General features: G+C 47.1%; 2 protein-coding genes across 3 annotated transcripts in view; both read right to left on the reverse strand.

Annotated features, from left to right (window-relative positions):
- OTX1 (orthodenticle homeobox 1) overlaps nucleotides 1-27,406 on the reverse strand; it is a 388,453-nt gene that overhangs the window by 22,649 nt on the left and 338,398 nt on the right. The window lies entirely within an intron of this gene.
- Nucleotides 1-27,406, reverse strand: part of UGP2 (UDP-glucose pyrophosphorylase 2) — a 66,921-nt gene that overhangs the window by 20,600 nt on the left and 18,915 nt on the right. For both annotated transcript variants that reach the window (XM_075266966.1, XM_075266965.1), the window contains exons 2-3: nucleotides 15,003-15,130; nucleotides 11,850-11,957 (exon numbers count right to left, since the gene is read on the reverse strand). In XM_075266966.1, the coding sequence (XP_075123067.1) occupies nucleotides 11,850-11,957; nucleotides 15,003-15,116 (222 nt within the window). In that variant the 5' untranslated portion in view covers nucleotides 15,117-15,130. The remainder of the gene's footprint in view (nucleotides 1-11,849; nucleotides 11,958-15,002; nucleotides 15,131-27,406) is intronic.

Here is a 27,406-nt window from a genome sequence, read left to right on the forward strand (position 1 = left end):
CAATCTCATTTCTATTACTGCGGAATATCTAATTACATTTCAATTACACATTACAATCCCAAATGGGCAAAAATCATAATTAACTCAACATCAAAGTCTCTAAAATCCCATAAAATTTATTTTCTTCCACTTGCAGATGGATAAAGTAATAAAGTAATGGTTCCTGTAAGCAGTCACTAGGACACCACATACACTTAACCAGAACCCCAGCCCTGCAGATAGATAGGTTACTGTCACCAGTCCCAGCATATCACCCCAGCCCTGCAGATAGATAGGTTACTGTCACCAGAACCAGCATATCACCCCAGCCCTGCAGATAGATAGGTTACTGTCACCAGAACCATCATATCACCCCAGCCCTGCAGATAGATAGGTTACTGTCACCATAACCAGCATATCACCTCAGCCCTGCAGATAGATAGGTTACTGTCACCATAACCAGCATATCACCCCAGCCCTGCAGATAGATAGGTTACTGTCACCAGAACCAGCATATCACCCCAGCCCTGCAGATAGATAGGTTACTGTCACCAGAACCAGCATATCACCTCAGCCCTGCAGATAGCTAGATTACTGTCACCAGAACCAGCATATCACCTCAGTCCTGCAGATTGATAGGTTACTGTCACCAGAACCAGCATATCACCCAGCCCTGCAGATAGATAGGTTACTGTCACCAGAACCAGCATATCACCCCAGCCCTGCAGATAGATAGGTTACTGTCACCAGAACCAGCATATCACCCCAGCCCTGCAGATAGATAGGTTACTGTCACCAGACCCAGCATATCACCCCAGCCCTGTAGATAGATAGGTTACTGTCACCAGACCCAGCATATCACCCCAGCCCTGCAGATAGATAGGTTACTGTCACCAGACCCAGCATATCACCCCAGCCCTGCAGATAGATAGGTTACTGTCACCAGAACCAGTATATCACCCCAGCCCTGCAGATAGATAGGTTACTGTCACCAGAACCAGCATATCACCCCAGCCCTGCAGATAGATAGGTTACTGTCACCAGACCCAGCATATCACCCCAGCCCTGCAGATAGATAGGTTACTGTCACCAGACCCAGCATATCACCCCAATCCTGCAGATAGATAGGTTACTGTCACCAGAACCAGCATATCACCCCAGCCCTGCAGATAGATAGGTTACTGTCACCAGAACCAGTATATCACCCCAGCCCTGCAGATAGATAGGTTACTGTCACCAGAACCAGCATATCACCCCAGCCCTGCAGATAGATAGGTTACTGTCACCAGACCCAGCATATCACCCCAGCCCTGCAGATAGATAGGTTACTGTCACCAGAACCAGCATATCACCCCAGCCCTGCAGATAGATAGGTTACTGTCACCAGAACCAGCATATCACCCCAGCCCTGCAGATAGATAGGTTACTGTCACCAGAACCAGCATATCACCCCAGCCCTGCAGATAGATAGGTTACTGTCACCAGAACCAGCATATCACCCCAGCCCTGCAGATAGATAGGTTACTGTCACCAGACCCAGCATATCACCCCAGCCCTGCAGATAGATAGGTTACTGTCACCAAACCCAGCATATCACCCCAGCCCTGCAGACAGATAGGTTACTGTCACCAGAACCAGCATATCACCCCAGCCCTGCAGATAGATAGGTTAGTGTCACCAGAACCAGTATATCACCGCAGCCCTGCAGATAGATAGGTTAGTGTCACCAGAACCAGCATATCACCCCAGCCCTGCAGATAGATAGGTTACTGTCACCAGAACCAGCATATCACCCCAGCCCTGCAGATAGATAGGTTACTGTCACCAGACCCAGCATATCACCCCAGCCCTGCAGATAGATAGGTTACTGTCACCAGAACCAGCATATCACCCCAGCCCTGCAGATAGATAGGTTACTGTCACCAGACCCAGCATATCACCCCAGTCCTGCAGATAGATAGGTTACTGTCACCAGAGCCAGCATATCACCCCAGTCCTGCAGATAGATAGGTTACTGTCACCAGACCAAGCATATCACCGCAGCCCTGCAGATAGATAGGTTACTGTCACCAGAACCAGCATATCACCCCAGCCCTGCAGATAGATAGGTTACTGTCACCAGACCCAGCATATCACCCCAGCCCTGCAGATAGATAGGTTACTGTCACCAGACCCAGCGTATCACCCCAGCCCTGCAGATAGATAGGTTACTGTCACCAAAACCAGCATATCACCCCAGCCCTGCAGATAGATAGGTTACTGTCACCAGACCCAGCATATCACCCCAGCCCTGCAGATAGATAGGTTACTGTCACCAGTACCAGCATATCACCCCAGTCCTGCAGATAGATAGGTTACTATCACCAGAACCAGCATATCACCCCAGCCCTGCAGATAGATAGGTTACTGTCACCAGACCCAGCATATCACCCCAGCCCTGCACTGTCACCAGTACCAGACTCCCACTGATCTATGGATAGGCCATCAGTAGAGAATATGGTTTATAGTTTCATCCAACCTACAATTATTTAAAAAAAAAAAAATATACCTCCATAAACTTGGATTTACAGAAATTCAGCAAAGTCTACATGAGCCCTATCAAGGCTCTTCGTCTGGGTAAAACCGGCAGTTCTTGTTGGCCCCCCCCATCATCAGGTCCCGTCTACCATGGAGGCGCAGTGGACCCATAACTTTGCTTACAATACTCTCACTTTTACTGCCTTAGGTTAATGAATAACCAGAACTGCTAAGAGATAAGAAAAGCATTTATTACAAACTTTGATCTCTACAAAAGGCGGCAATCTATCCGAGGCACATACAGCGCTGTCTGCGTGAAACAATGGCGTTATCTTACGAGCTAAAATCTGCATGGACCTAAAGTGGGCCCCCCCATAGTAAACATGTAAGATATACCCCGCGAATATGCCATAGACACCTGATAGAGGACTATCCCAATTCACATGTGTCGTCTACAAGTCTCCGCTCTACCGCAGGCGTCTTATATGGCCAATCCATTTTACAATAGAGTAATAAGCCGCTGGTTATTATATCTGTGCCCCGTCCTTATCAGTCCTGTCCTCTAACGGGTTATACAGTTTCTAATCACCTCTCCTAAGGACAGGCCATCGATATTACATCTACAGTGGCCAACACTTGGGACCCTCACCAATCTGCCGGCTCCTGGTGTGTGCAGGACAATACAGCCAGTCCTATTCACTTCTATGGTGTTCCCTGCGGCGAGTGGCCAGGACAACACTGTGCAGAGAAATAAGGGGCTAAGGTCATGAACTGGTGGGGGTCTCCGCTGTCTATGACCTTCAATGACTGTCAAGTCATGGCTTATTCTACGGCATAGCAAATACATGCAATCTTGGTTGAGCCAAGCATGCACGTGTATGACTAAGTCAGGAAGAATAGCTGTCAGCAGACTAATGCAAGGCCTTTAATACTCCCAAGCTGTCTATGTTTTAGTAATGTGGGGGCTTTTCTAGGGGTTATTATCTGTAAAGGTCTCTGACTTTCTGCTCGGGGTGATCACATCATTGGACTATGTTCAGATACTTAGCAGGACTTTCGGTAAATGTCACTCATTGGGATAGGAAGTGATTCTATGTCCTAATACGTGAATGACAAGGGTGTGCCCCGTGTTCTGGCTCGTAGGGGAATGAGCAACCTCACAAGGTGTCACGGAAATATGTAGCACAAGGAGTGTCAGCCGGGACGACGTCACAAGTCACTGCGACCTACAGAAAGAACTTGGTGAGAAGTCATAAAGCAGCTATAGGCGAGTAATACAATAGGAAGACGTGTCAGTATAGAGAGCGGAGAATTTACCCTGCAGACACTGAGTAGTAGGATGAGTCACACTGATGATGGAGAATATCATATCAGAGATCACTATGGAATGGAGTCTGTACAAGGGGCCTAAATCTGCCCAATATGTGGACACTGAGGGGCGCAAACTGTACAATAGGGCAATACATTCCAGTGTTTGTTTTATCAATAGAGTGATTGCAAGTGACAGATTTTAGTTTTCCATCTTAGCCTTCTACTTTGCGTTCCCACTCCTTCTCCCTAGAAGACCCCCACAAACTCCCTCATTTCATTTCGGGTGGTCTTATCAGTTTCATTGTATTTTGCCATCAGTTATAGTTTCACTGGACAATCAATGGTTGAGTTTTAGTGAAATTTTAGCCCACAACGTGTCCATAGCTGCATCAGTATAGGCTTGTAACCAAAGACCCTTCATATAATAGGGACCCTGAGACCTTGGTACAGAGACCAGACTGGTACATAGATATGCGGTGGCCTACAAAACTAATTGTTGGAGACCCCGTCGTAGAGTCCACCGAAAATCATAAGTCTAGCATGAAGGATGACTTCCTCCGCTGCTTTCAGGTTAAAGATGAGGGACCCCCAAAAGACCCCCCATTATAGTCAATGCTGTCTAGCTGGGCTCCTTGTATAACCGCTGCTGTAATGTGAACCAGGCGTAACAGATTACACATATCAATAAGACAGAATCCACAATCTCAGATTAGGCACGCCGCCATTCTCTGCATTGTGTATAGTCCTGAGCGTCTGCCATCGGTTAAACTGCTGCAGTGAGATATCTGATCACTGAAAGATCACTAGTTTAACCCATTGCAGAAATTCGAGTTAACTTGGCTCCACTCGTCAAGGTTAAAGAGTCCAGTGGGCGGCTCACATAAAGCAATGCAATATGGACGCCTGCGCCATTTGCACCCTGAGTTTTCTATAAAGCTATAATAAACAGACACTATAAAACACAGTGTGAATGAATCCAAGATAAGTCAGTCTTATAACTACTTGGGATGACAAGCCTCACGATACAGGCAGCCATCAGTATAAACAAGACAACCGGACTACAATGGCCGCAGTCATGTGCGTCACACTGTCTACGGAGACTCGCGGAGTCAGACACCACTTTGTGCAGTCTGTGAACCAAAGTCAACTTTTCTCCTGAGTGAGTTTATGGGATTATGTGCAGTCGGCGTGACGCGCGAGGTGAAGAAGTGGCCGCACAACTGAGCAAACAGAACCTAAGAAGAGTTTGGTGTCTCTTCAGCTTTACACTCTTGAGCTCTGTTCACATAAACTTACTGACATGATATGTCCGCCTTACTGGGTGCAACTTCTCAGGAAACCACTTCAATACCATAGTGAAAGATGCCAACAAAATCCTTGAAGAATTGCAATTCACAAGCACAAATACAGACAACTTGTTAGAGAACATCATGGAGTCAGGTTGTTTTGAAAAGCTGGTGATCTCACAATAACAACACATCACGACAATACACCAGGACAATGCAATACATCACACCAGGACATGTCCAGTCAAGAGGGGTAGTAAAAGGGGACACATCTGCCCATGTAAGTCAAACATGTGATAAATATATTGTTAGGAAAGGACCAGAATGGAAAGTCCTATAAGTCCGTCCCGCAGCTGTACAGGATAGAACAGGACGAAAGAAATACAGGTTTAATATGGTAAAATGAGCGGAGTTCTTCTAATGAGGCCTTGTCATCAGTAAGTAATGCGGCATCTGGTACGTATCTCCAGGGGGGCTCCCGGACACCTCCTCAATTTAACTGTAATGGGAAAATTAACCTAAAGCAGATGCTGAGCCAAATACCCAGATTCTTAGATTGTTCTAAACCCTAAATCCAAGGGATCCTCTAACTCCCTCTAGCTCCCTTAAGATGTAGAAGGGATTTAAAGAGGTCGCATGGGACTATATAGATAATATATACATGAACCTAACAAAGGAATAATGAACTCCATGATGTCACAGTACAGGATCAATATAAAACAATTGGAAAGACCCTCTAAAAGGGGTTGTCTGGGACCCAATTGTATTTTCTTACCAATGACTTATTCTGTGGATCCGACAACCAGATCATCTGTTGTAGCAGCTTCCGGGTGTCAGAAACTGCTAATGGACAGGCGGCGCGCGCAGGATTGCTCTTACACAGCCGCAGCCTCATCCACCAGTCCTTGTATAGGAACCATGCTGCACGCGCCGCCTGTCCATCAGCAGTATCTGGATTACATGATCAGTGCAGGGTCCGGGGTCAGATCCCCTCAGATCACATAGTGTTTGACCTTTCCTGTGGATATGAAAATTTGATTTGAGGCCGGACAATCCTTTTACATTGCTGGACTCAATCGCATATACTAGGCCTGCTATCCTCTTATACCCAATGTCAGCAATAAGTAAGTCTAGCCCTGGCACCAGTAAGGCGGGAGGTCAGTATATAACAGTCCACCTATGTGCGGAGCAGAACCCTCCACTCCTTGGCTATAAACTATCCCGCCACCTCTTAATCTTCTGACATGATCTGGTTAATGCAGAGGACACATTGAAGTACATGGAGCTGCAGTATATAGAACTGCCTGCAGTATATAGAGAGGCCTGCAGTATATAGAGAGGCCTGCAGTATATAGAGAGGCCTGCAGTATATAGAGAGGCCTGCAGTATATAGAGCCGCCTGCAGTATATAGAGCCGCCTGCAGTACATAGAGAGGCCTGCTGTACATAGAGAGGCCTGCAGTACATAGAGAGGCCTACAGTATATAGAGCCGCCTGCAGTATATAGAACCGCCTGCATGTTACCGCTGCGTGGGAGGAATCCCGGATATTTGGCTCCATCTTTTGACATTTACAGACGGTTTTTCACTTGTTTTCCTTAGAAGTTGCTAAATTTAGTAAATTATTACCAGGACGGTGATGAAACTCTCATTAGGAACTAAAAGAAAATACCGCCCCGCCTGTCCATGACTCTACACAGTCTGCAACATGTCTTCTGGGCGACTGAGGGTTTCCACCGCACACTTATATTATACGGCTACGTCCACCTCTTTAGTGTCTTCAGCTCTTACACCGTCCTCATTACCACGAGAGCCCGATCAGACTACACAGGAGACCCATACCATGGAGACCCATAGTTCTGCATAGTCCAATAGATGTGAATGGGACAGTTACTACACATGCACACCACCGCGCCAAATCACACGGACATGGTCCTCCATTCTCCTAATCACTAGTGGTCCCAGTGGACGGACCCCCAAAGAGATCAGAAACCTAACCCCGATCCTGCGCATTGTTCTGGCCTGCACAACTATGGTCAGCCTCAGGTACATGACGCAAGTTCGAAAATCCTCATCAGACGCTGCAGATCTCAGTGGAGATTTTCTGATTGTGTGAACGCTCCCCGTTTTCTCCCCGTTATCCCGTCATCGTTGCCTATGGATCTATACAATTTACACGAGCTTGTTTAACTATGCGATCCTCCGGGTAACGCGACGCCTGCTATCTATACGCCATGTGGATGAGTAATTTTATGGCACAATACAGAATACACAATATGAGCCGCTATAGAAACCAAGTCAGCGGCGTAAAACATAATCTGATGTCACCGCAACAATAAACAATGCTCCGTATATCAGGCCAGGAATACATTACAGCAGCCAAAGAACGTCTGTATATCAGAGAACAAAAGAACAGTCAGCGAGGACAACAAGTAACAGCAGACCAGGAATACAGGGAGGAGTCGCAAAGGAACGCCATCCGAAAATGTAACCAGCATTATAATGAAAACTAATACTTGGACTCAAGCAATTAGAAATAAAACCTACATCAGATGTATCATCAACTACCAGCCTGCATACTGATGGTTTCCATACTGCAGAGGGAGGGGGAACTCAAACACATTATCCAGGTCTATAACAATGAGGCCTGATTTTACACTTGCCGACAATGCCAAAAGGGGTTAATAAACGTAGCAGTGCGTTCCCTCTACTGGGTGAGTTATATTACTGACATACACCCCAGTCCTCTGGAGCCCCATTTATTACCGGTGCGGAGCCCCTCTGTCAACACTCTTGGTCATGTGATCACTCAATGGACCTGCAGCCCAAGTAGAGTTGGAGATATTACTGAGAGTCGGGGACGCAGGAGGAGAGTTGTGGCCTCCCCGACTTTGCTCCGCAGGGGTAATATACAGGGGATGGGGGTGTATAATAGTCAGTACAAGGAATACTCGATAACCCCTTTAAAGGGATGAATTTTTAAATTTTTTTAAATGTAGAATGTGAGCCCCGTATAGGGATATATGATATAGGGATCACAATGTACATTTTTTTTCATTTTAAGTATGTCTTTGTAGAATGGGAGGAAATCCATGCAAACACAGGGAGAACATACGAACTCCTTGCAGATGTTGTTCCTGGCGGGATTCGGACCCAGGACTCCAGCATTGCAAGGCTGCAGTGCTAACCACTGAGACACTGTGTTGCCCTAGGGCTGAATTTAGGATGGCTCAATCAATCAATGGTGGCCCAACTCTCCGCACCCTCTAAAGAGGACGCCGTGCCAACACTGTTCACCTTGCTCTGCCTACCTCCTCCATACATGAAGCTGCCATACTCTGCACCCCCGCTACTAAGCAGACCACATGCTCATAGACTGACCAGGTGACAATGAAGAGTCCGCAGCAATCATGTGATTGACGTGGCCTCCAAACAGCTGATCAGCAGGGGTGCCAAGTGTCAGCCCCTTACCAATCTGATAGTGAGGAGTCCTAAGTCCTGTTCTATGACCGAGCTGGAGAACTTCAAGGATAAGACACAACAGATACTGACTAAATTGTATAGAAGGCTCTATATGAACATGGGGCCAGCAGGGGGTCTAATACAGGGGGACTCCTAGCAATGAGGACTCATCGGATCCCCTAATACAGGCGACTCCCAGCAATGAGGACTCATCGGACCCCCTAATACAGGCGACTCCCAGCAATGAGGACTCATCGGACCCCCTAATACAGGCGACTCCCAGCAATGAGGACTCATCGGACCCCCTAATACAGGAGACGCCAGCAATGAGGACTCATCGGACCCCCTAATACAGGCGACTCCCAGCAATGAAGACTCATCGGACCCCCTAATACAGGAGACGCCAGCAATGAGGACTCATCGGACCCCCTAATACAGGAGACGCCAGCAATGAAGACTCATCGGACCCCCTAATACAAGCGACTCCCAGCAATGAGGACTCATCGGACCCCTAATACAGGCGACTCCCAGCAATGAGGACTCATCGGACCCCCTAATACAGGCGACTCCCAGCAATGAGGACTCATCGGACCCCTAATACAGGGGGACTCCCAGCAATGAGGACTCATCGGACCCCCTAATACAGGAGACTCCCAGCAATGAGGACTCATCGGACCCCCTAATACAGGGGGACTCCCAGCAATGAGGACTCATCGGACCCCCTAATACAGGAGACTCCCAGCAATGAGGACTCATCGGACCCCCTAATACAGGGGGACTCCCAGCAATGAGGACTCATCGGAACCCCCTAATACAGGGGGACTCCCAGCAATGAGGACTCATCGGACCCCCTAATACAGGAGACTCCCAGCAATGAGGACTCATCGGACCCCCTAATACAGGGGGACTCCCAGCAATGAGGACTCATCGGACCCCCTAATACAGGCGACTCCCAGCAATGAGGACTCATCGGACCCCCCAGGATAAGTCTATAATTATGCGGATTGGAACAAACGACATGTAATTACTATATAATAATCCTGTAATTACACAACCACAAATAACACACCTGCAGCGGAGGCCGAGACCACGTGCGCAGCTTCACATTCCCTAAATCTTCTGATAAGAGACTCATAAGAAAAACACAAAGTGCAGATTTATAACCAAAAAAACGCATCAAAAACCGCCAGTGTTTTTTCAAAGTGATGTTCCCGGGTCCATACAGTGCGCTGGAGCCAAAAAATGCCTAATCAAAGCTGAGTGTGAACATACTCTTAAAGAGATATCAGGACGCACAATCTTTGCTCCTCTCCCTCGGATTGTTCAGGATCTGGGTTAGGACATTTCTCACAGGTTTTGCACCATAAGGATGATGTTGTTCACCGAGTGTCAGACGCCTAAAACTCTCACCTATTACTGTATGAAATAAAACCCCGAATATGAGCCAAAAAGTATAAAGGCGACACAAACCGTATTAATATATCATTACACGGAAAAAAATATTACCCCAAATAACCCGACCTCGCCAGCATGGACAGAAAGCCGACTTGTACCCTGGAAAGAGAGGCTCAGTGTCTGATTCTCGGAGTATAGGCCAGAGCTGGCAGAGATCCATCTGTATAGAGACACGTCCAAAGTAGAAGTATAACAAGAGGGAATTCATAGACTAGTGCGGAGTCCTCCATGTAGTCAGTGAGGTCGTATTCCATCCATTACTACACAGCAGGACACCCCCCAGCCTTACAACCACCTACACCCCCCCCCCCCATCCAGTCTTATCCTGGGCTGCCTTATATCTAAGTCTTTCCTTCTCCTCTCTATAGACTTCATTGTAAATGGAGATTGTGATGTATAAAGAGAATGAGTCAGGTAAGTTGTAGCAAGACGGGAGAAATCCTTAAAGACACAGGCTTTTTTTTTTTTTAACTGAGGTCTATGGTCAAGTTCATTCTCTTCACCTGCACTAAGGATTTATAGAAAAAAATTGTAAGACATTTACTCTTTAACCCTTTATTTGCTATTCAAAATACAATATTTGAAGCAAGATGGCTGGCATGTGAACAGCGATTTTTGGCCATGCAATGGCTCCAACTAGAGAAGGGCAAACCTCCCAATATTTGGGGATTCGGGGGTCTCAGTTCCCTGATTCGTTTCAGGTCAAACAAGATGGAACAGAATCAGGAGTGAAATTATTATACCCTGGAGAGTTTCCCCATCACTAGCTGGACCTCAAGGTTTCCCGACAGAGGAACGTCACAAAGACAAAAATATCAACTAAATCCTGTGACCACAACAGCGAGGCGCAGATCAGTATATCCGGACTTTCCGCTGCCCCCTTGATGATGAACGAGCCTCCGAATCTACAGAAAACTTAAACCTTGCAGAATAAGACTTGCTGATACAAACCTTTCCAGAAACTTGCCAGTAATATATTCCCAAGAAAGCGGCCGACATATAAAACACGAAAGGAAAATATACAAGAAGAAATCGGACAAAGAAATCCCTCTATAACCATATCTGTGTACATACTGTATATACAGACCCATACATATATACACATACATATATATCCTCCATATACCATATCCATCTACATTCTGTATATACACACATTATATATATATATATATATATATATATATATATATATCCTCCGTATACCATATCTATGTACATACTGTATATACACATATCCTCCGTATACCATATCTATGTACATACTGTATATACACACCCATACATATATATCCTCCATATACCATATCTATGTACATACTGTATATACACATATATCCTCCGTATACCATATCTATGTACATACTGTATATACACACCCATACATATATATCCTCCGTATACCATATCTATGTACATACTGTATATACACATATATACTCCGTATACCATATCTATGTACATACTGTATATACACACCCATACATATATCCTCCGTATACCATATCTATGTACATACTGTATATACACACCCATACATATATATCCTCCGTATACCATATCTATGTACATACTGTATATACACATATATCCTCCGTATAACATATCTATGTACATACTGTATATACACACCCATACATATATATCCTCCGTATACCATATCTATGTACATACTGTATATACACATATATCCTCCGTATAACATATCTATGTACATACTGTATATACACACCCATACATATATATCCTCCGTATACCATATCTATGTACATACTGTATATACACATATATCCTCCGTATACCATAGAGCTGTACTTGGTAACATAATATAGTAACTTACAGAATCCTCTGGGGGTCTCTGGATCTTTCCCCAATCTACAGAAGGACCTTTCTCTTGTAAGAAGCGATGAAACAACTTCTGGAATCCGGCCAAGTCTTTCTTAGTATGCTGCAGGAAAGAAAACATCTGCGTATTACTAGAGCGCGGTGAATGAATGCAAAATGCCCAGAGATGGCAAATATCAAAAATTCTGCCCTAGTTATAAAAAAAAATAAAAAAAATTATTAAAACAATCTTATCACCTATAAACAGAGAGGATATTTCGTTATCTTGTGCAGCCTTGTGAGAAAACTGGGCGACATCTAAGGTTGTGTTCACATCTGTGCTGGGCTTGGAGTGAACAGAAGGGGACACAAGGTGAGGACAGATCCATTTTTTGACCGATTCCAACAGCGTCTTATCCTCAAGCCCTGAACAGTAATCGTGTCAGGTTATGTAGTCGCACATTAGGGTGTATTGCTGCATAACTAGTCCAATTTACCATGAAAGATCCAATCCCTCGGACAGATTATTATTTGAGATCAGTGGAGGGTCTGGGTGCTGGACCTCCCCCAATCTCACGTCTGCTGCTCTCTGCACAATGCCGGATGTAGACAGCGCCATACACGGTGCAGTGGCCATGCTGTGCTATTGCAGGTCAGTTTCCATTCATTTACATCAGAGGTTCCCAACCATTAGGCCGCGGCCCAGTACTGCCCATTGAAATCTATACAGCCGCGCTGCAGTACCTGCACTTGTACAAGCGAGCAGCCTGGCTCACCCTATGTAGCATTACCATAAACCACGATGTCTTGTACCGGTGACCTGTGCAGGTCCGTAGGTGTCAGACCCCACACATCTATCTATCCTAAGGAAAAGCTTTTTTTCTGGATTTTACTCTTAGCAATCTGCGGAAAATCTGTAACAAAATCCACATGTAAAACACGGGGGTCCATTGCTGATCCCATGCCAGGAGTTATCGGCTACATTTTGACTGGTCTCTTTACAATAGGACATGAATATCAGATTGATGGGGGCCTCACCAATGGGATACCAATGGCCATTGGTCTCATAGTTATGGCCCGTGCTAAGGATAAGCAATGAATATCTTGAACCCCCAATTAAAATTGTGTTCCATTTTTTTAATCCTATTTGTGCGATCCCCCCTCAGCATGCAAAAAATCCATATTCTGGAATATAGTGTCTTCACCAGACCACCTCCATGTCTGTGCATTTGTACAATATCCTATGGGCCCCTGTATAAGGGACCTGCAGCTAGAACAGGCGGAATGGTAGATAAAGCATTGCAGAAAGAGCGCGACATAATGTAAGAGTACAGCGAGCAGCGTGGGGTTAACCATTTACCAGGAGGCCGATGAGGGCAATAAACCCGCATTCACTACACTCAGCTCATTTCTGCTCACTGCTACAATCTTGTTTGCTCAGAAAGTTAACTATGGCTGCAATCCATTATACATGATAAGAGATAAGTACACATCTGGTTGCATCATTGCTATACATTGCATAATAAAGCGTGAAGCCATCTAGGGTGAGATAAATAACTGCACATTATTACACTGATGAATGACGCCGACAATATCGGTTACCAGAAAGAAAACAGACAAACTATATTTAGGTCACACAATGCAGGATCTCCGGGTGCTATTGCTTTGCATCTTACCCCCACTGGGCAGAGTTTAGTTGTCCTATGTCTACATATATCATAAATGTCCATATGGTGCAGGCACGAGGCTACAGGGTGCACAGGTGCACGAGGCTACAGGATGCACGAGGCTACAGGGTGCACGAGGCTACAGGGTGCACGAGGCTACAGGGTGCACGAGGCTACAGGATGCACGAGGCTACAGGGTGCACGAGGCTACAGGGTGCACGAGGCTACAGGGTGCACGAGGCTACAGGGTGCACGAGGCTACAGGATGCACGAGGCTACAGGATGCACGGTTGCACGAGGCTACAGGATGCACGAGGCTACAGGATGCACGAGGCTACAGGGTGCACTTTTAGGCTTTGCAGTAAAGCAGCAGCATTACCGTGACTTGTGTGCAGCCTGAATATTTCTGTATAGGGGAAGCCACACTTAGTCCTTTTATTGGACTATATTAGATGGAAGGGAAGATTAATATTAAAGAATAGTTTTGTATCTAAAAACAATTGCAACGTAAATTATTGAGAACATCCACAATCTGTAGATTTGTTCCAGAAATTGCAAAAATTGGTTCTGCACACGTGAATGAGGAGGGAAGTAAGCCCCATCAGAATAATCGTACAATCACAGAAGGACAACATCGGTCATGTCATGAGCATTCAACATTATAATGGCCCTTAAAGGGGTTGTCCAAGACCCAGGCACAATGGATACTGAAGACCTATCCACAGGGTAAGTTGGCAGCATCCGATTGGTGGAGGTCTGTCACCTGGAACCTGCGATGATCAGCTGATTCAGCTGCCAGATGTAGTATACAAGGTGTATACAGATGGAAGCTGCTCTGCTCCTATTCAAGTGAATGAGAACAGAGTTGCAGTTCCCCGGCACCACCACTACAATGGACACCATGATACACTGTATACAGCTTCTGGCACCCGAATCAGCTGAATCCTTTGGCTAGTTCTTCAGTATCTATTATGCCTGGGTCTCAGACAACCCCTTTAAGCATTCATTCACATGGGGAGAAATCCAGGCTGAGTTTCCCAACCCAATCAGAAGACCAGGAGTCCCTGCATTATGATTCTGGGAGTCCCTGCCTTCTCACAGCTGCACCATCAGTACAGGACAGTGAGCGGGCAGGCACAGACTCCTGGCATTAAAGGACACTATATTGCAAAGAGTCTCGGTCTCCTGATTGGGTTGGGAAGTCCGTCCATTATACAGACCAGATCCCCCTGTGTGCATAGGGCATTAGGACTCATATACCTGCTGTACAACCAATGGGACTCCTTGTATCATAACTAGGATTCTGGGAGTCCTTGCCCTCCTTTGGCTCTTATGTCCTATACTGTATATAGCAAGTGCTGCAAGAAGGCAAGTACTCCCAGTATGATCGATCACTACAAGTCCTGTCTCTTGACTAGATTCAGACTGGGAAACCTGGCCGATGTACGGCCCTGTCTGCATGGGGTTCAAAGGGGAAAAGGTTTTCACTAGAGGATATTTACCTCTAACTCGCACTCCGGGGCTGTAGACAGGATTTTCTCCAAGTCCTCCTTCATTGCCTCCTCCAGCTCCTGTCTGATGGCTTCTTGGAAATGCGACATCCCTTCACCAGACATTGCTTTGGTTAAATCTGAAATGGAGAGGGAAAAAAAAATCCAACTTGAGTGATAGCGCACTAATAGCACCTGACAATATGGAAAAAGAAGAGGTGCCCAGGGGACAAGAAACACCGTGCCCATAGCCTTAGCTGTCAAGACTCCTGTGCACATAAACGCAGCGTGCTTGGAAAGACTAGTCCTGGCTCTCTCTCTATTCACTACAACGTATCCTACTGGTCAATATTATAAAAAAATAAAAACAGGGGCAACACGGTGGCTCAGTGGTTAGCACTGCAGCCTTGCAGCACTGGAGTCCTGGGTTCAAATCCTGCCAGGAACAACATCTGCAAGGAGTGTGTATGTTCTCCCCATGTTTGCATGGATTTCCTCCCATACTTCGAAGACATACTGATAGGGGAAAATGTACATTGTGAGTCTTATATGGGACTCAAAACCTACATTAAAAAAATAAATAAAAACCATAAAAAGGAAAATTAAGAATGTGCGTCTTCCTTGCAACATTTGAAGGATAGACCGGGATCAGAGGAACCACATCAGAAAGACTAAAAGGAGGATTTAGCTCATAAAGAGGTTGTGCCAAGTTAGGAATTCATCCCCTATCGAGATAACAGGACATAACAGCGTGGTCAGTGGGGGCCCAGGCATTGGGATAACAGGACATAACAGAGTGGTCAGTGGGGGCCCAGGCATTGGGATAACAGGACATAACAGCGTGGTCAGTGGGGGCCCAGGCATTGGGATAACAGGACATAACAGCGTGGTCAGTGGGGGCCCAGGCATTGGGATAACAGGACATAACAGAGTGGTCAGTGGGGGCCCAGGCATTGGGATAACAGGACATAACAGCGTGGTCAGTGGGGGCCCAGGCATTGGGATAACAGGACATAACAGCGTGGTCAGTGGGGGCCCAGGCATTGGGATAACAGGACATAACAGAGTGGTCAGTGGGGGCCCAGGCATTGGGATAACAGGACATAACAGCGTGGTCAGTGGGGGCCCAGGCATTGGGATAACAGGACATAACAGCGTGGTCAGTGGGGGCCCAGGCATTGGGATAACAGGACATAACAGCGTGGTCAGTGGGGGCCCAGGCATTGGGATAACAGGACATAACAGAGTGGTCAGTGGGGGCCCAGGCATTGGGATAACAGGACATAACAGCGTGGTCAGTGGGGGCCCAGGCATTGGGATAACAGGACATAACAGCGTGGTCAGTGGGGGCCCAGGCATTGGGATAACAGGACATAACAGCGTGGTCAGTGGGGGCCCAGGCATTGGGATAACAGGACATAACAGAGTGGTCAGTGGGGGCCCAGGCATTGGGATAACAGGACATAACAGAGTGGTCAGTGGGGGCCCAGGCATTGGGATAACAGGACATAACAGAGTGGTCAGTGGGGGCCCAGGCATTGGGACCACCGCCAATCTAGATAACAGGGCTCTGGTAAAGCTGGACTCTGCGATCACTGGCGCTGCCATAGAGAGTGAATAGAGCGCAGTAAGCTTGCTCAGTCTTTTGCACTTTGTGATCATTTTATATCAAGTTAGGAAGATATTCCCCATTACTACTGGAACCCTCACTATCCCGAGAACAGGGCCCTGTTGGAGCAGACGGCTGAGCATGCACAACTTGGCTCCATTCGTTTTCTATGGGAATGTCAGAGTTTGCCCAGTTCAGCCATCAGAGCCCCATTCTCAAGCTGGACCCAACTGATCACAAAATTCTAATCCAACTCTATTGATATGGGATGACGTCTCAGCTTGGTACAAACCCTTTAAAAACTCAGGACCTTATTACAGTCCATTTTGTGGGTTTTTTCCTCCACGTTAGTGATCCGTATGTCTACAATTCACACTATGTGCAGGAATATTTTGGGCACGCTGTGTTCTTTGCAGCCGCAGCATGTCCTATGCCTGGATAGGGTACAATGACATGTTATTATATACAGTCTACACGATTGATATCTACACCCACAACTATATCCGACTGCTTCATTAACCCCGAGTATTCAGGGTTACTGCACTGAAGGCAGATCAAAACCAATTAACTGAAATAATAAGTAGAACAAAATCTCCTGGATGTATCATCCCCGTCTGCCAACATCACCAGGCAACAATGCCCACCACTGTGCCGCTGCACCCAGGCGCTATAAGGTCATTCTTAGGTCCCGGGGATACAAGTCATTTTATTCATTCTGTATTTTTCCCTCAAGGGTCTGCTTTTGTTCTGCACAGTATGTCATAGAAAGGATCAGGTAAGTGGCAGCGAAGGAATCAGAAGAAGATGTCTCTATATTGTGGTCAAATGGAAACGTAATAACTATCAAGTAATGCAAGTGTAACGGATAGGAATTCAAAGGATATTAGGTTTCAGTTATTTTAGGCCGTGGACATTGAATTGTAGGTATTTGGGGCTAAAAAACAATTATTGTGGTGTTTTTTTGTTTTTTTTTAATAAAAACCTATTTGGCTCCTGCAGCCACATTACATAGCAAGCCGCCGCTCTGTAGCAAGTCCAATGAAGTGGTGTCCAATGGCTCAGCCTTCAGAACAATTTACTAGGTTGATTTATGATCAAATTAAAGTGAAGATCATTCAGGAGCGTGGCAGAGGAGTCCGGAGAGCGAACCAATAGCCAACTGGATGACGGTATTACTGGACGGCATCATGAAGCGCGCTATGTAGTGGATGGAAGTGCTAGAAGCAGAAGCCACAATCCAAAATATGGATACAAACTTACATAAAATATTTTACAAATTTTAGTCCAAAATGATGTCACTAAATAAAAGCCCTTTATCCATATAGAAGGCGAGGGTGACCTTTATACTATATGGAGGGATCAGGGGGCTGCGGTAGAAAACATCACATGAAAACAGGGTTTTAAAGGAACAGTCAGTATAAAATATAATATTACAGCTGAGATTTGTGTCGTCTTCTCAGAGATCTAAGATCAGACAAATCTCTGGCCAGGAAATAACCAACGGAAAAACTAAAACCAACCTCAGAAATATTGCCCATCGAAGACCACACGTGCTGCACGTAAAAAAACACACAAGTTTGCCTTTTATCATGCCCAAAAATAACACAGGCTGCAGTTTACAAAAAATGGATAGGTCTAATTTATTACTAAAAGCAAATAATAGAACTCCCATGTGCCGTCCCTCTATTACTACTCTTGGAAATAGATCAACAAACTGACCAGGGGAATGGTAACGCCCTGTTTGCAAAGGGGTGCGCTCCTAAATAATCTGCCACGGTCATCACTAACGTGACAGTGCGAGTATACACAGATACAAACCCCCAACTGGTAACACCCAGCTGTGATTCAATACTCTGCCAAGAGTAATAACAGAGGAACAGCACCAAGCAGAGGTTATTAAAACAGACAAGTCCGGAGCCGATGGGTTCTCTTTAGGCAGAAATCCATATAGACGAACCTATAGAAAGACTTGCATGAAGCAAACTCTAGAGTAAGATTGCCCGGATTGTGTTGGATGGGGTTTAGTCAGTGGCCAAGTTGCCATCCGCATCATGGACTCCCAAGACAAATAGTCACTGATAAGGTGGCAAATATGTAATCTGCATGTATACTGCACAATGTGAATAGGAACTCATTGTGTCTGATGTGCTGTATACTGTACATGAAACATAAGATGAGACTGTGTGAAAGTCACAAGACTAGCAAGAGAGTCAGAGCCCGGTCACGCGTGAGCTGATCCGAACAACAGGAAACATCTTATTCCGCCACATAGTACAGTATAATAATAGTGCTCTTCTGTCTGCACTTAGAATCCTGATCTGTCCCTTTATGTGGCCTGAGATACAAATTGTCACCTGCAGAGACTGGGAAAGTGCTCACAATGACAGGCATGAGATCCTGACCGGGGGGGGGGGGGGGGGGGGGGGGGAGGGGGGGTTGTGGTTGGTTTCGGGTGTATACTCAGATTTTTTTTATATATATTAAAGTTCATGCACAATTTTCTAGAATTTTCCATAAACTGTTTGTTGATAGAAACTAAATGTCTGATAAACAAAAAAAGTGCCGTTTTTTAGAGGTTGCTGCGACAAGTCATCTGGTAACGTAAGAAGATCCCAGTCTTAGGCTAAGTTCACATCTGCCGCAGACTTCACCGAAAATCGGCAGAGAGAAGAGACTTTTCCCACCGCAGGGTTTCAGTATAAAAAGGACAGAACCCCAAAGGACACCCTGGGGCCCCATTATAGTCTATAGGGGTCCATAGGTAACCACTGTTATAGTAGATGGGCTCTGCGTTATTTGGGTCAACCAACAGACGACAGAGTCTAGCACTAGTGTGAACCTAACCTAAGTATTTCACCTCTTTTCAATGTAGTAGGGGAACATCGGGGACCAGCTAAACTGTCAAAAATTCCTTCAATATCTTACGGCCTTATTCACACGAGGCGTCTGCATTTTTCGTGGACCCCATACGCACCCATTCATTTTAATTTGTGGTTCAGCACTTCCTTTTTTCCCCCTGGAGGTTGCACAAAAAAAAATGGATGACAACTGCTGCACGGGATCTGTTTTTCACAAACCAAAAGACGTATAAGGTATAGAAAAGCGGATCAACCCCGGACAGGGCGCTATTCATGATGGAGTAGGGTGTGGTGCTGTCTGAATAGCCCCGACCTCATGTGTCTGCGTATGTGTGAATGAGGCCTTCAGTCCACGTAGGCCCCGCACATCAGCCCGACATCGCACCCGCCATATAACGCGCTCCCTGTTCTCTAATCACTTTCTTCGGGGACTGCAGGATATGAAGCCGGTCTAATGGTTACCTCCCCGGAGAACAGCCGGCCGTAATTAATGGCTCTTGTTTTAATTAATAAAGTTGTTTAGTCATGAAATAATGGAAGTCGCTTAGTAATAGAATCCAGATTTCCGTGCGTCGCTTTCCAACTCTCTAAACGAAGACGACAATATAAGCAGTTTTATTAGGTTTATACACCGGTTGCCAGGGATAGGACGGGAGGATTTTATTATCACACTTCCAGTTTACGAGTGTGTTCACAATGGACAGAAAAAAAGTTTTAAAATCTTAAATATTTTTGCTTCCAGGTGCCGTCGCACACAGTGAGCGAGGAGCGATAAGGGATGGCCATCACCGAAGTAACCCAAATCCCAGAGGTAACAGCCAAGCCCTGCTTTAACTTAAAGGGGTTGTCTCACCAAGTAAACCCTGCGGGGCCTTTGTCCCAAATCCACATTACACCTAAGCGCAGCCAGGCTGAATGTGGGCGGGGCTAGTGACGGTCGGCGCGGCCATGGACTTCGGCGCTCCCACTGAAATGAACGGAATGTCGACCACCATCGATCTCACGGCTGGATTTACTTTGTGGAACAACCCCTTTAAGAGGAGTTTGCAAAACGTTTTCGGTTCAGATGTGAACTCAAATATGTTAAAATCATTAAATGCACTTTTTACAATTTGAAAACCCAACAAAACCACAAAATAAATGCAGTGTCTGAACACAGACTAAGGCCCCATGTTGCAGAAACACATTTTTTTGTTGCAGATTTTGCTTTTCTGTTGTTTGAGCCACAAAAAAAAAACAAAAAAAAACGACATGGGCAATACATAGGACGTTCTTATACTTCTCCCTTCAGCTTTGGTAAAAGCTGCTTTTCTGCAACGTGTAGTGTCAGGCTTAGGCCGATGCCCCACATTGCAGAAACGCAACTTTTTTTTTTTTTGGTGGAGATTTTGTTGCAGTTTTTTGATCCAGAGTCAGGGGTGGGTTGAGCAGATGGTAGAGGTATAATAGATTTCCAGATATTTCTCATTCCTTTTGTAGCCACTTCTAGGTTTGGCTCATATAATGCATCACTGTGTGGATGAGGTCCTGGGCTCGAATCTGACCAGGGGCGATACCTTCTTCCTGTGTTTCGGGGTACTCCGGTTTTCTCCCACATGCCAAACACATACAGATAGGAAACTTGGCTTCCCATAAAAACAGCGGGATGAGCGCCTGTACGGCCGCCACTAACTCCCCTACTCCACAACACTCCCTACGCTTGGATTTTTCGTGAGAAAAGTGATTTGCAAAAAATTTGTCACTGCCATTACACGAGACAAAAACTATCAATCCATTCATTCAATATGGGAAAATTTTGTTCTTTGACTTAAGCTTCTTTGACAATTCGTCATTGTCATGTGTCATCTACACAAATAAGCAGTTACGAGAAATGTCCTCTGACCGCCGTCTATCCGACAGAACCCACAATTAAGAAAACATCTGCGGACTCCCCACAAGAACGCCCCTGTAAACTGATGGGGCAGGCGCTCCAGTCTGACCACATTCCTGGTATATTTCTGTGACGTTTATTGCTACAGGATTTCAGCATTTACAGTCACTATTGGGACGTAGGACACACGCTCGCTTCTACATAAGCCATGACAGATCCCTGCGGAGTTCTGGAAGGCTCAGATGCTGCCCTGTGCCTGCAGGAACACTGTGTAAGCGGAAAGCACATGTGTCTGGTGCGGGACGGTAAAGCCCCCAGAATGGCGAGAGGCCCAGCTGTAACCGTAGACGAATTATGTGCACGACACAGAGGCGCATTACTGGGCTCTGCATCAGTGTAATGGAGAACAGAGATTCTCCATGAGATGGCGGAGTGGGGAGAAACACTACAGAAGCCGCGACGACCAGAATATACATCACAAACATACACCATGAATACAGGACTCCTAGTCATCTATATACTCCAATATAGCAGAGACACCGCTCACTACCACACCACCGACTCCATACAAGACAAGGTGGGGCAAGTAGAAATCAGAATTTATTACCATTGCCAACCCCAATCGTGGGCTTACTAGTCATCGTGTTCCACAATCATCCCCAATCCAGTAATAGGGTCATGTAGGGGCCTCTTAGAAGAGAAGAAATACAAAGCTTTATAGCCACAAACAGGTGAAGCAATGCAGAGAATCACTCATTCCACTGATAGCTATGAAATATGTATGGCCAGCCTGGGGGTAGCTATGTACTACTACAGGGTGCAAGGCTGCTGTTAGGGTAACTGTGTACTACTACAGGGTGCAAGGCTGCTGTTAGGGTAACTGTGTACTACTACAGGGTGCAAGGCTGTTAGGGTAGCTATGTACTACTACAGGGTGCAAGGCTGTTAGGGTAACTGTGTACTACTACAGGGTGCAAGGCTGCTGTTAGGGTAACTGTGTACTACTACAGGGTGCAAGGCTGCTGTTAGGGTAACTGTGTACTACTACAGGGTGCAAGGCTGTTAGGGTAGCTATGTACTACTACAGGGTGCAAGGCTGTTAGGGTAACTGTGTACTACTACAGGGTGCAAGGCTGCTGTTAGGGTAACTGTGTACTACTACAGGGGTGCAAGGCTGTTGTTAGGGCACGTATGTACTACTACAGGGTGCAAGGCTGCTGTTAGGGTAACTGTGTACTACTACAGGGGTGCACGGCTGTTGTTAGGGCACCTATGTACTACTACCGGGATACATGGCTGTTGTTAGGGTAGCTATGTACTACTACAGGGATACAAGGCTGTTGTTAGGGTAATGTAGTTATGCTAATGTTGTTGCTAATGTAGTTATGTACCACTATGGAAGTACAAGACCTTTTGGGTAGCCATGGACTCCTTCAGGGGTAAGGGGATGTTTTTGGGGTATTTATGTGTTAGTACAAGAGTCCCGGTCTGGAGAATTTGCTCCTTTCAGGTTTATATTCCAAGAACTGTATAATGGAATAAAGCTCACGCGTTTCCTTGTTTGCAGAAACAATATATAAAAACATTCTTTACAGAACATAAAGTAAAAGCAATAAAAGTTCCCATCTGTATAAACCCGCGGCCGGCTGGAGGTAGAAAAAAGTGACCTAACAAGGCTCATCTATGTGAAACATGGCACCGCGCATGGACGGCCTTCATGGGCAACTGGATCTGCAAAGCAATGTCCAACTCCCCCCCCCCCCCAATTAACTTCAAGGACAGCGGCGAGGATCCGGTTACTGGGGGGCTCTGGGCACTGTCTATATGAAAGGCCATAAAGGATGAGCTTTGAGAACATTTAGGTAGTTGTTGCCCCTCGGGGGCTTCTTGGACGACATCTTCTACCATCTGCTGCCGACAATGGGAGACGTCAGACTACTAGTCACCGACTACTGGAGGTATGTGAATAATCTACTTTGGGGGGAGGTTTATGGTTTTTAATCCAATTCTCCATTCTCTCCCTTCTCTGGGTACTATTATTTAAGCTGCCAACAACGTTTTCTTAAGCGATTTGATTCCTATGAAAGACACATCCATATTTACACAGCCAAGAGCAGACAGCTGTTATTGATGCCGCTCTGATGTTGTAAGTGGTAGAATAATGTCAGCGTCTTCGTGTTACAAGCACCGCTGGCACCGGGCCTTCACAACAGGAGACGTGCTCTCAATAATCCATATGCACACAAAATACGGAGGTGCAAAACCGGTCCAAGATAAAGGATTACTGATCCTACTCTCCATATAGTACTGGATTGTACGGAAACTGATGGCCTATGGAAAGTCCACCGCCCTACAGCTGACAGCACGTATAGGCTAGTCATTGGTGGAGCGCACACTCGGCTGATGGCTCCCTCACCCAATCTCCCCCATACAGGTGCACGCTCTTACCCTGCCATTTATTGTCAGGGGTAAAGTCTGGAGACCCTATACACATTAGAGGGTCCCCCGGTCCTTACCAAGTCAATGCCTATGGGGATGGGTCTATCCTCAAGTCATTCATTCCAGTGTTGTGATCCCTATTGCATTCTGTGCCCCCCACTAGAAAAGATAGGGGTGTCAGGGTGGAACTAAAATTGGTTTTTTTTTGTTTTTTTTTAAAAGCAGCGATACTCCCCTAACCCCGGTCCTCCATTCCAGCAGCAGGTCCACTTTTCCATTATGTGCCAGGACTGGCTGAGCTGGCAATGAAGCAACTCAGGTGACGGCCTAAGCAGTCACATGTCCGATACCAATGACATCACTGGTGACCAGTATGTGATCACCGAGACCAACGATTGGACACAGCAGTCATCTGAGCGTCACTTGTGACCTAGTCAGCACAGGCACAGAATGAAACGGGGGACCTGACCCCAGAACTGAGGACCTCGCAGCCCACTCCCCCAGGCTGGTCACCAGTGATGTATCGGCTGTGATTGGCCAAAGGGCCACTTGAGCTGCTTCACTGCCAGCCCAGCCAGTCCTATGGTGGATCAATGGAAGAGTGCGGGGGCTTTGTTTTAGCCCACTACAAGTCCCTTGGATCTTCCGGTTTGCCCCGAAACAGCTTTAATGTGCCTGACTGGGATGGATTCCAGCTAATCGCTGAGGGTCCCACCGGACAGACACTATTATATACAGTGCATACATATATATATATATATATATATATATATATATATATATATATATATATAGGTAGCTCATAGTCCCCTGTAATAAGTAGGGATTGTCCAAAGAGGCTTTGTCACTGCACCTATCCCACGTCTAAGTCCTAACTAATTGAATTAAGGGCTGTATTCGAGTCTCTGGAAATGGATCAGTAACCACATCACAACCGAAGCTCGGGTAAGAGCGGTAGCCCTCCTCCACATCACAGCCGAAGCTCAGGTAAGAGCGGTAACCCTCCTCCACATCACAACCGAAGCTCGGGTAAGAGCGGTAACCCTCCTCCACATCACAACCGAAGCTCGGGTAAGAGCGGTAGCCCTCCTCCACATCACAGCCGAAGCTCGGGTAAGAGCGGTAACCCTCCTCCACATCACAACCGAAGCTCGGGTAAGAGCGGTAACCCTCCTCCACATCACAACCGAAGCTCGGGTAAGAGCGGTAACCCTCCTCCACATCACAACCGAAGCTCGGGAAACAGCGGTAACCCTCCTCCACATCACAACCGAAGCTCGGGTAAGAGCGGTAACCCTCCTCCACATCACAACCGAAGCTCGGGAAACAGCGGTAACCCTCCTCCACATCACAACTGAAGCTCGGGTAAGAGCGGTAACCCTCCTCCACATCACAACCGAAGCTCAGGTAAGAGCGGTAACCCTCCTCCACATCACAACCGAAGCTCAGGTAAGAGCGGTAACCCTCCTCCACATCACAGCCGAAGCTCGGGTAAGAGCGGTAACCCTCCTCCACATCACAACCGAAGCTCGGGTAAGAGCGGTAACCCTCCTCCACATCACAACCGAAGCTCGGGTAAGAGCGGTAACCCTCCTCCACATCACAACCGAAGCTCGGGAAACAGCGGTAACCCTCCTCCACATCACAACTGAAGCTCGGGTAAGAGCAGTAACCCTCCTCCACATCACAACCGAAGCTCGGGTAAGAGCGGTAACCCTCCTCCACATCACAACCGAAGCTCAGGTAAGAGCGGTAACCCTCCTCCACATCACAGCCGAAGCTCGGGTAAGAGCGGTAACCCTCCTCCACATCACAACCGAAGCTCGGGTAAGAGCGGTAACCCTCCTCCACATTACAACCGAAGCTCAGGTAAGAGCGGTAACCCTCCTCCACATCACAACTGAAGCTCGGGTAAGAGCGGTAGCCCTCCTCCACATCACAACCGAAGCTCGGGTAAGAGCGGTAACCCTCCTCCACATCACAACCGAAGCTCGGGAAACAGCGGTAACCCTCCTCCACATCACAACCGAAGCTCGGATAAGAGCGGTAACCCTCCTCCACATCACAGCCGAAGCTCGGGAAACAGCGGTAACCCTCCTCCACATCACAACCGAAGCTCGGGTAAGAGCGGTAACCCTCCTCCACATCACAACCGAAGCTCAGGTAAGAGCGGTAACCCTCCTCCACATCACAACTGAAGCTCGGGAAACAGCGGTAACCCTCCTCCACATCACAACCGAAGCTCGGGAAACAGCGGTAACCCTCCTCCACATCACAACCGAAGCTCGGGTAAGAGCGGTAACCCTCCTCCACATCACAACCGAAGCTCGGGAAACAGCGGTAACCCTCCTCCACATCACAACCGAAGCTCGGGTAAGAGCGGTAACCCTCCTCCACATCACAACCGAAGCTCGGGAAACAGCGGTAACCCTCCTCCACATCACAACCGAAGCTCGGGTAAGAGCGGTAACCCTCCTCCACATCACAACCGAAGCTCGGGTAAGAGCGGTAACCACATCACAACCGAAGCTCAGGTAAGAGCGGTAACCCTCCTCCACATCACAACCGAAGCTCGGGAAACAGCGGTAACCCTCCTCCACATCACAACCGAAGCTCGGGTAAGAGCGGTAACCCTCCTCCACATCACAACCGAAGCTCGGGAAACAGCGGAAACCCTCCTCCACATCACAACCGAAGCTCAGGTAAGAGCGGTAACCCTCCTCCACATCACAACCGAAGCTCGGGTAAGAGCGGTAACCCTCCTCCACTTCACAACCGAAGCTCGGGAAACAGCGGCAACCCTCCTCCACATCACAACCGAAGCTCAGGTAAGAGCGGTAACCCTCCTCCACATCACAACCGAAGCTCGGGTAAGAGCGGTAACCCTCCTCCACATCACAACCGAAGCTCGGGTAAGAGCGGTAACCCTCCTCCACATCACAACCGAAGCTCGGGTAAGAGCGGTAACCCTCCTCCACATCACAACCGAGGCTCGGGTAAGAGCGGTAACCCTCCTCCACATCACAACCGAAGCTCAGGTAAGAGCGGTAACCCTCCTCCACATCACAACCGAAGCTCGGGTAAGAGCAGTAACCCTCCTCCACATCACAACCGAAGCTCGGGAAACAGCGGTAACCCTCCTCCACATCACAACCGAAGCTCGGGTAAGAGCGGTAACCCTCCTCCACATCACAACCGAAGCTCGGGAAACAGCGGTAACCCTCCTCCACATCACAACCGAAGCTCGGGTAAGAGCGGTAACCCTCCTCCACATCACAACCGAAGCTCGGGAAACAGCGGTAACCCTCCTCCACATCACAACCGAAGCTCGGGTAAGAGCGGTAACCCTCCTCCACATCACAACCGAAGCTCGGGTAAGAGCGGTAACCACATCACAACCGAAGCTCAGGTAAGAGCGGTAACCCTCCTCCACATCACAACCGAAGCTCGGGAAACAGCGGTAACCCTCCTCCACATCACAACCGAAGCTCGGGTAAGAGCGGTAACCCTCCTCCACATCACAACCGAAGCTCGGGAAACAGCGGAAACCCTCCTCCACATCACAACCGAAGCTCAGGTAAGAGCGGTAACCCTCCTCCACATCACAACCGAAGCTCGGGTAAGAGCGGTAACCCTCCTC

This window comes from Leptodactylus fuscus, chromosome 3 (genome assembly GCF_031893055.1).
Source record: "Leptodactylus fuscus isolate aLepFus1 chromosome 3, aLepFus1.hap2, whole genome shotgun sequence".
In the NCBI taxonomy this organism is placed as follows: Eukaryota; Metazoa; Chordata; class Amphibia; order Anura; family Leptodactylidae; genus Leptodactylus; species Leptodactylus fuscus.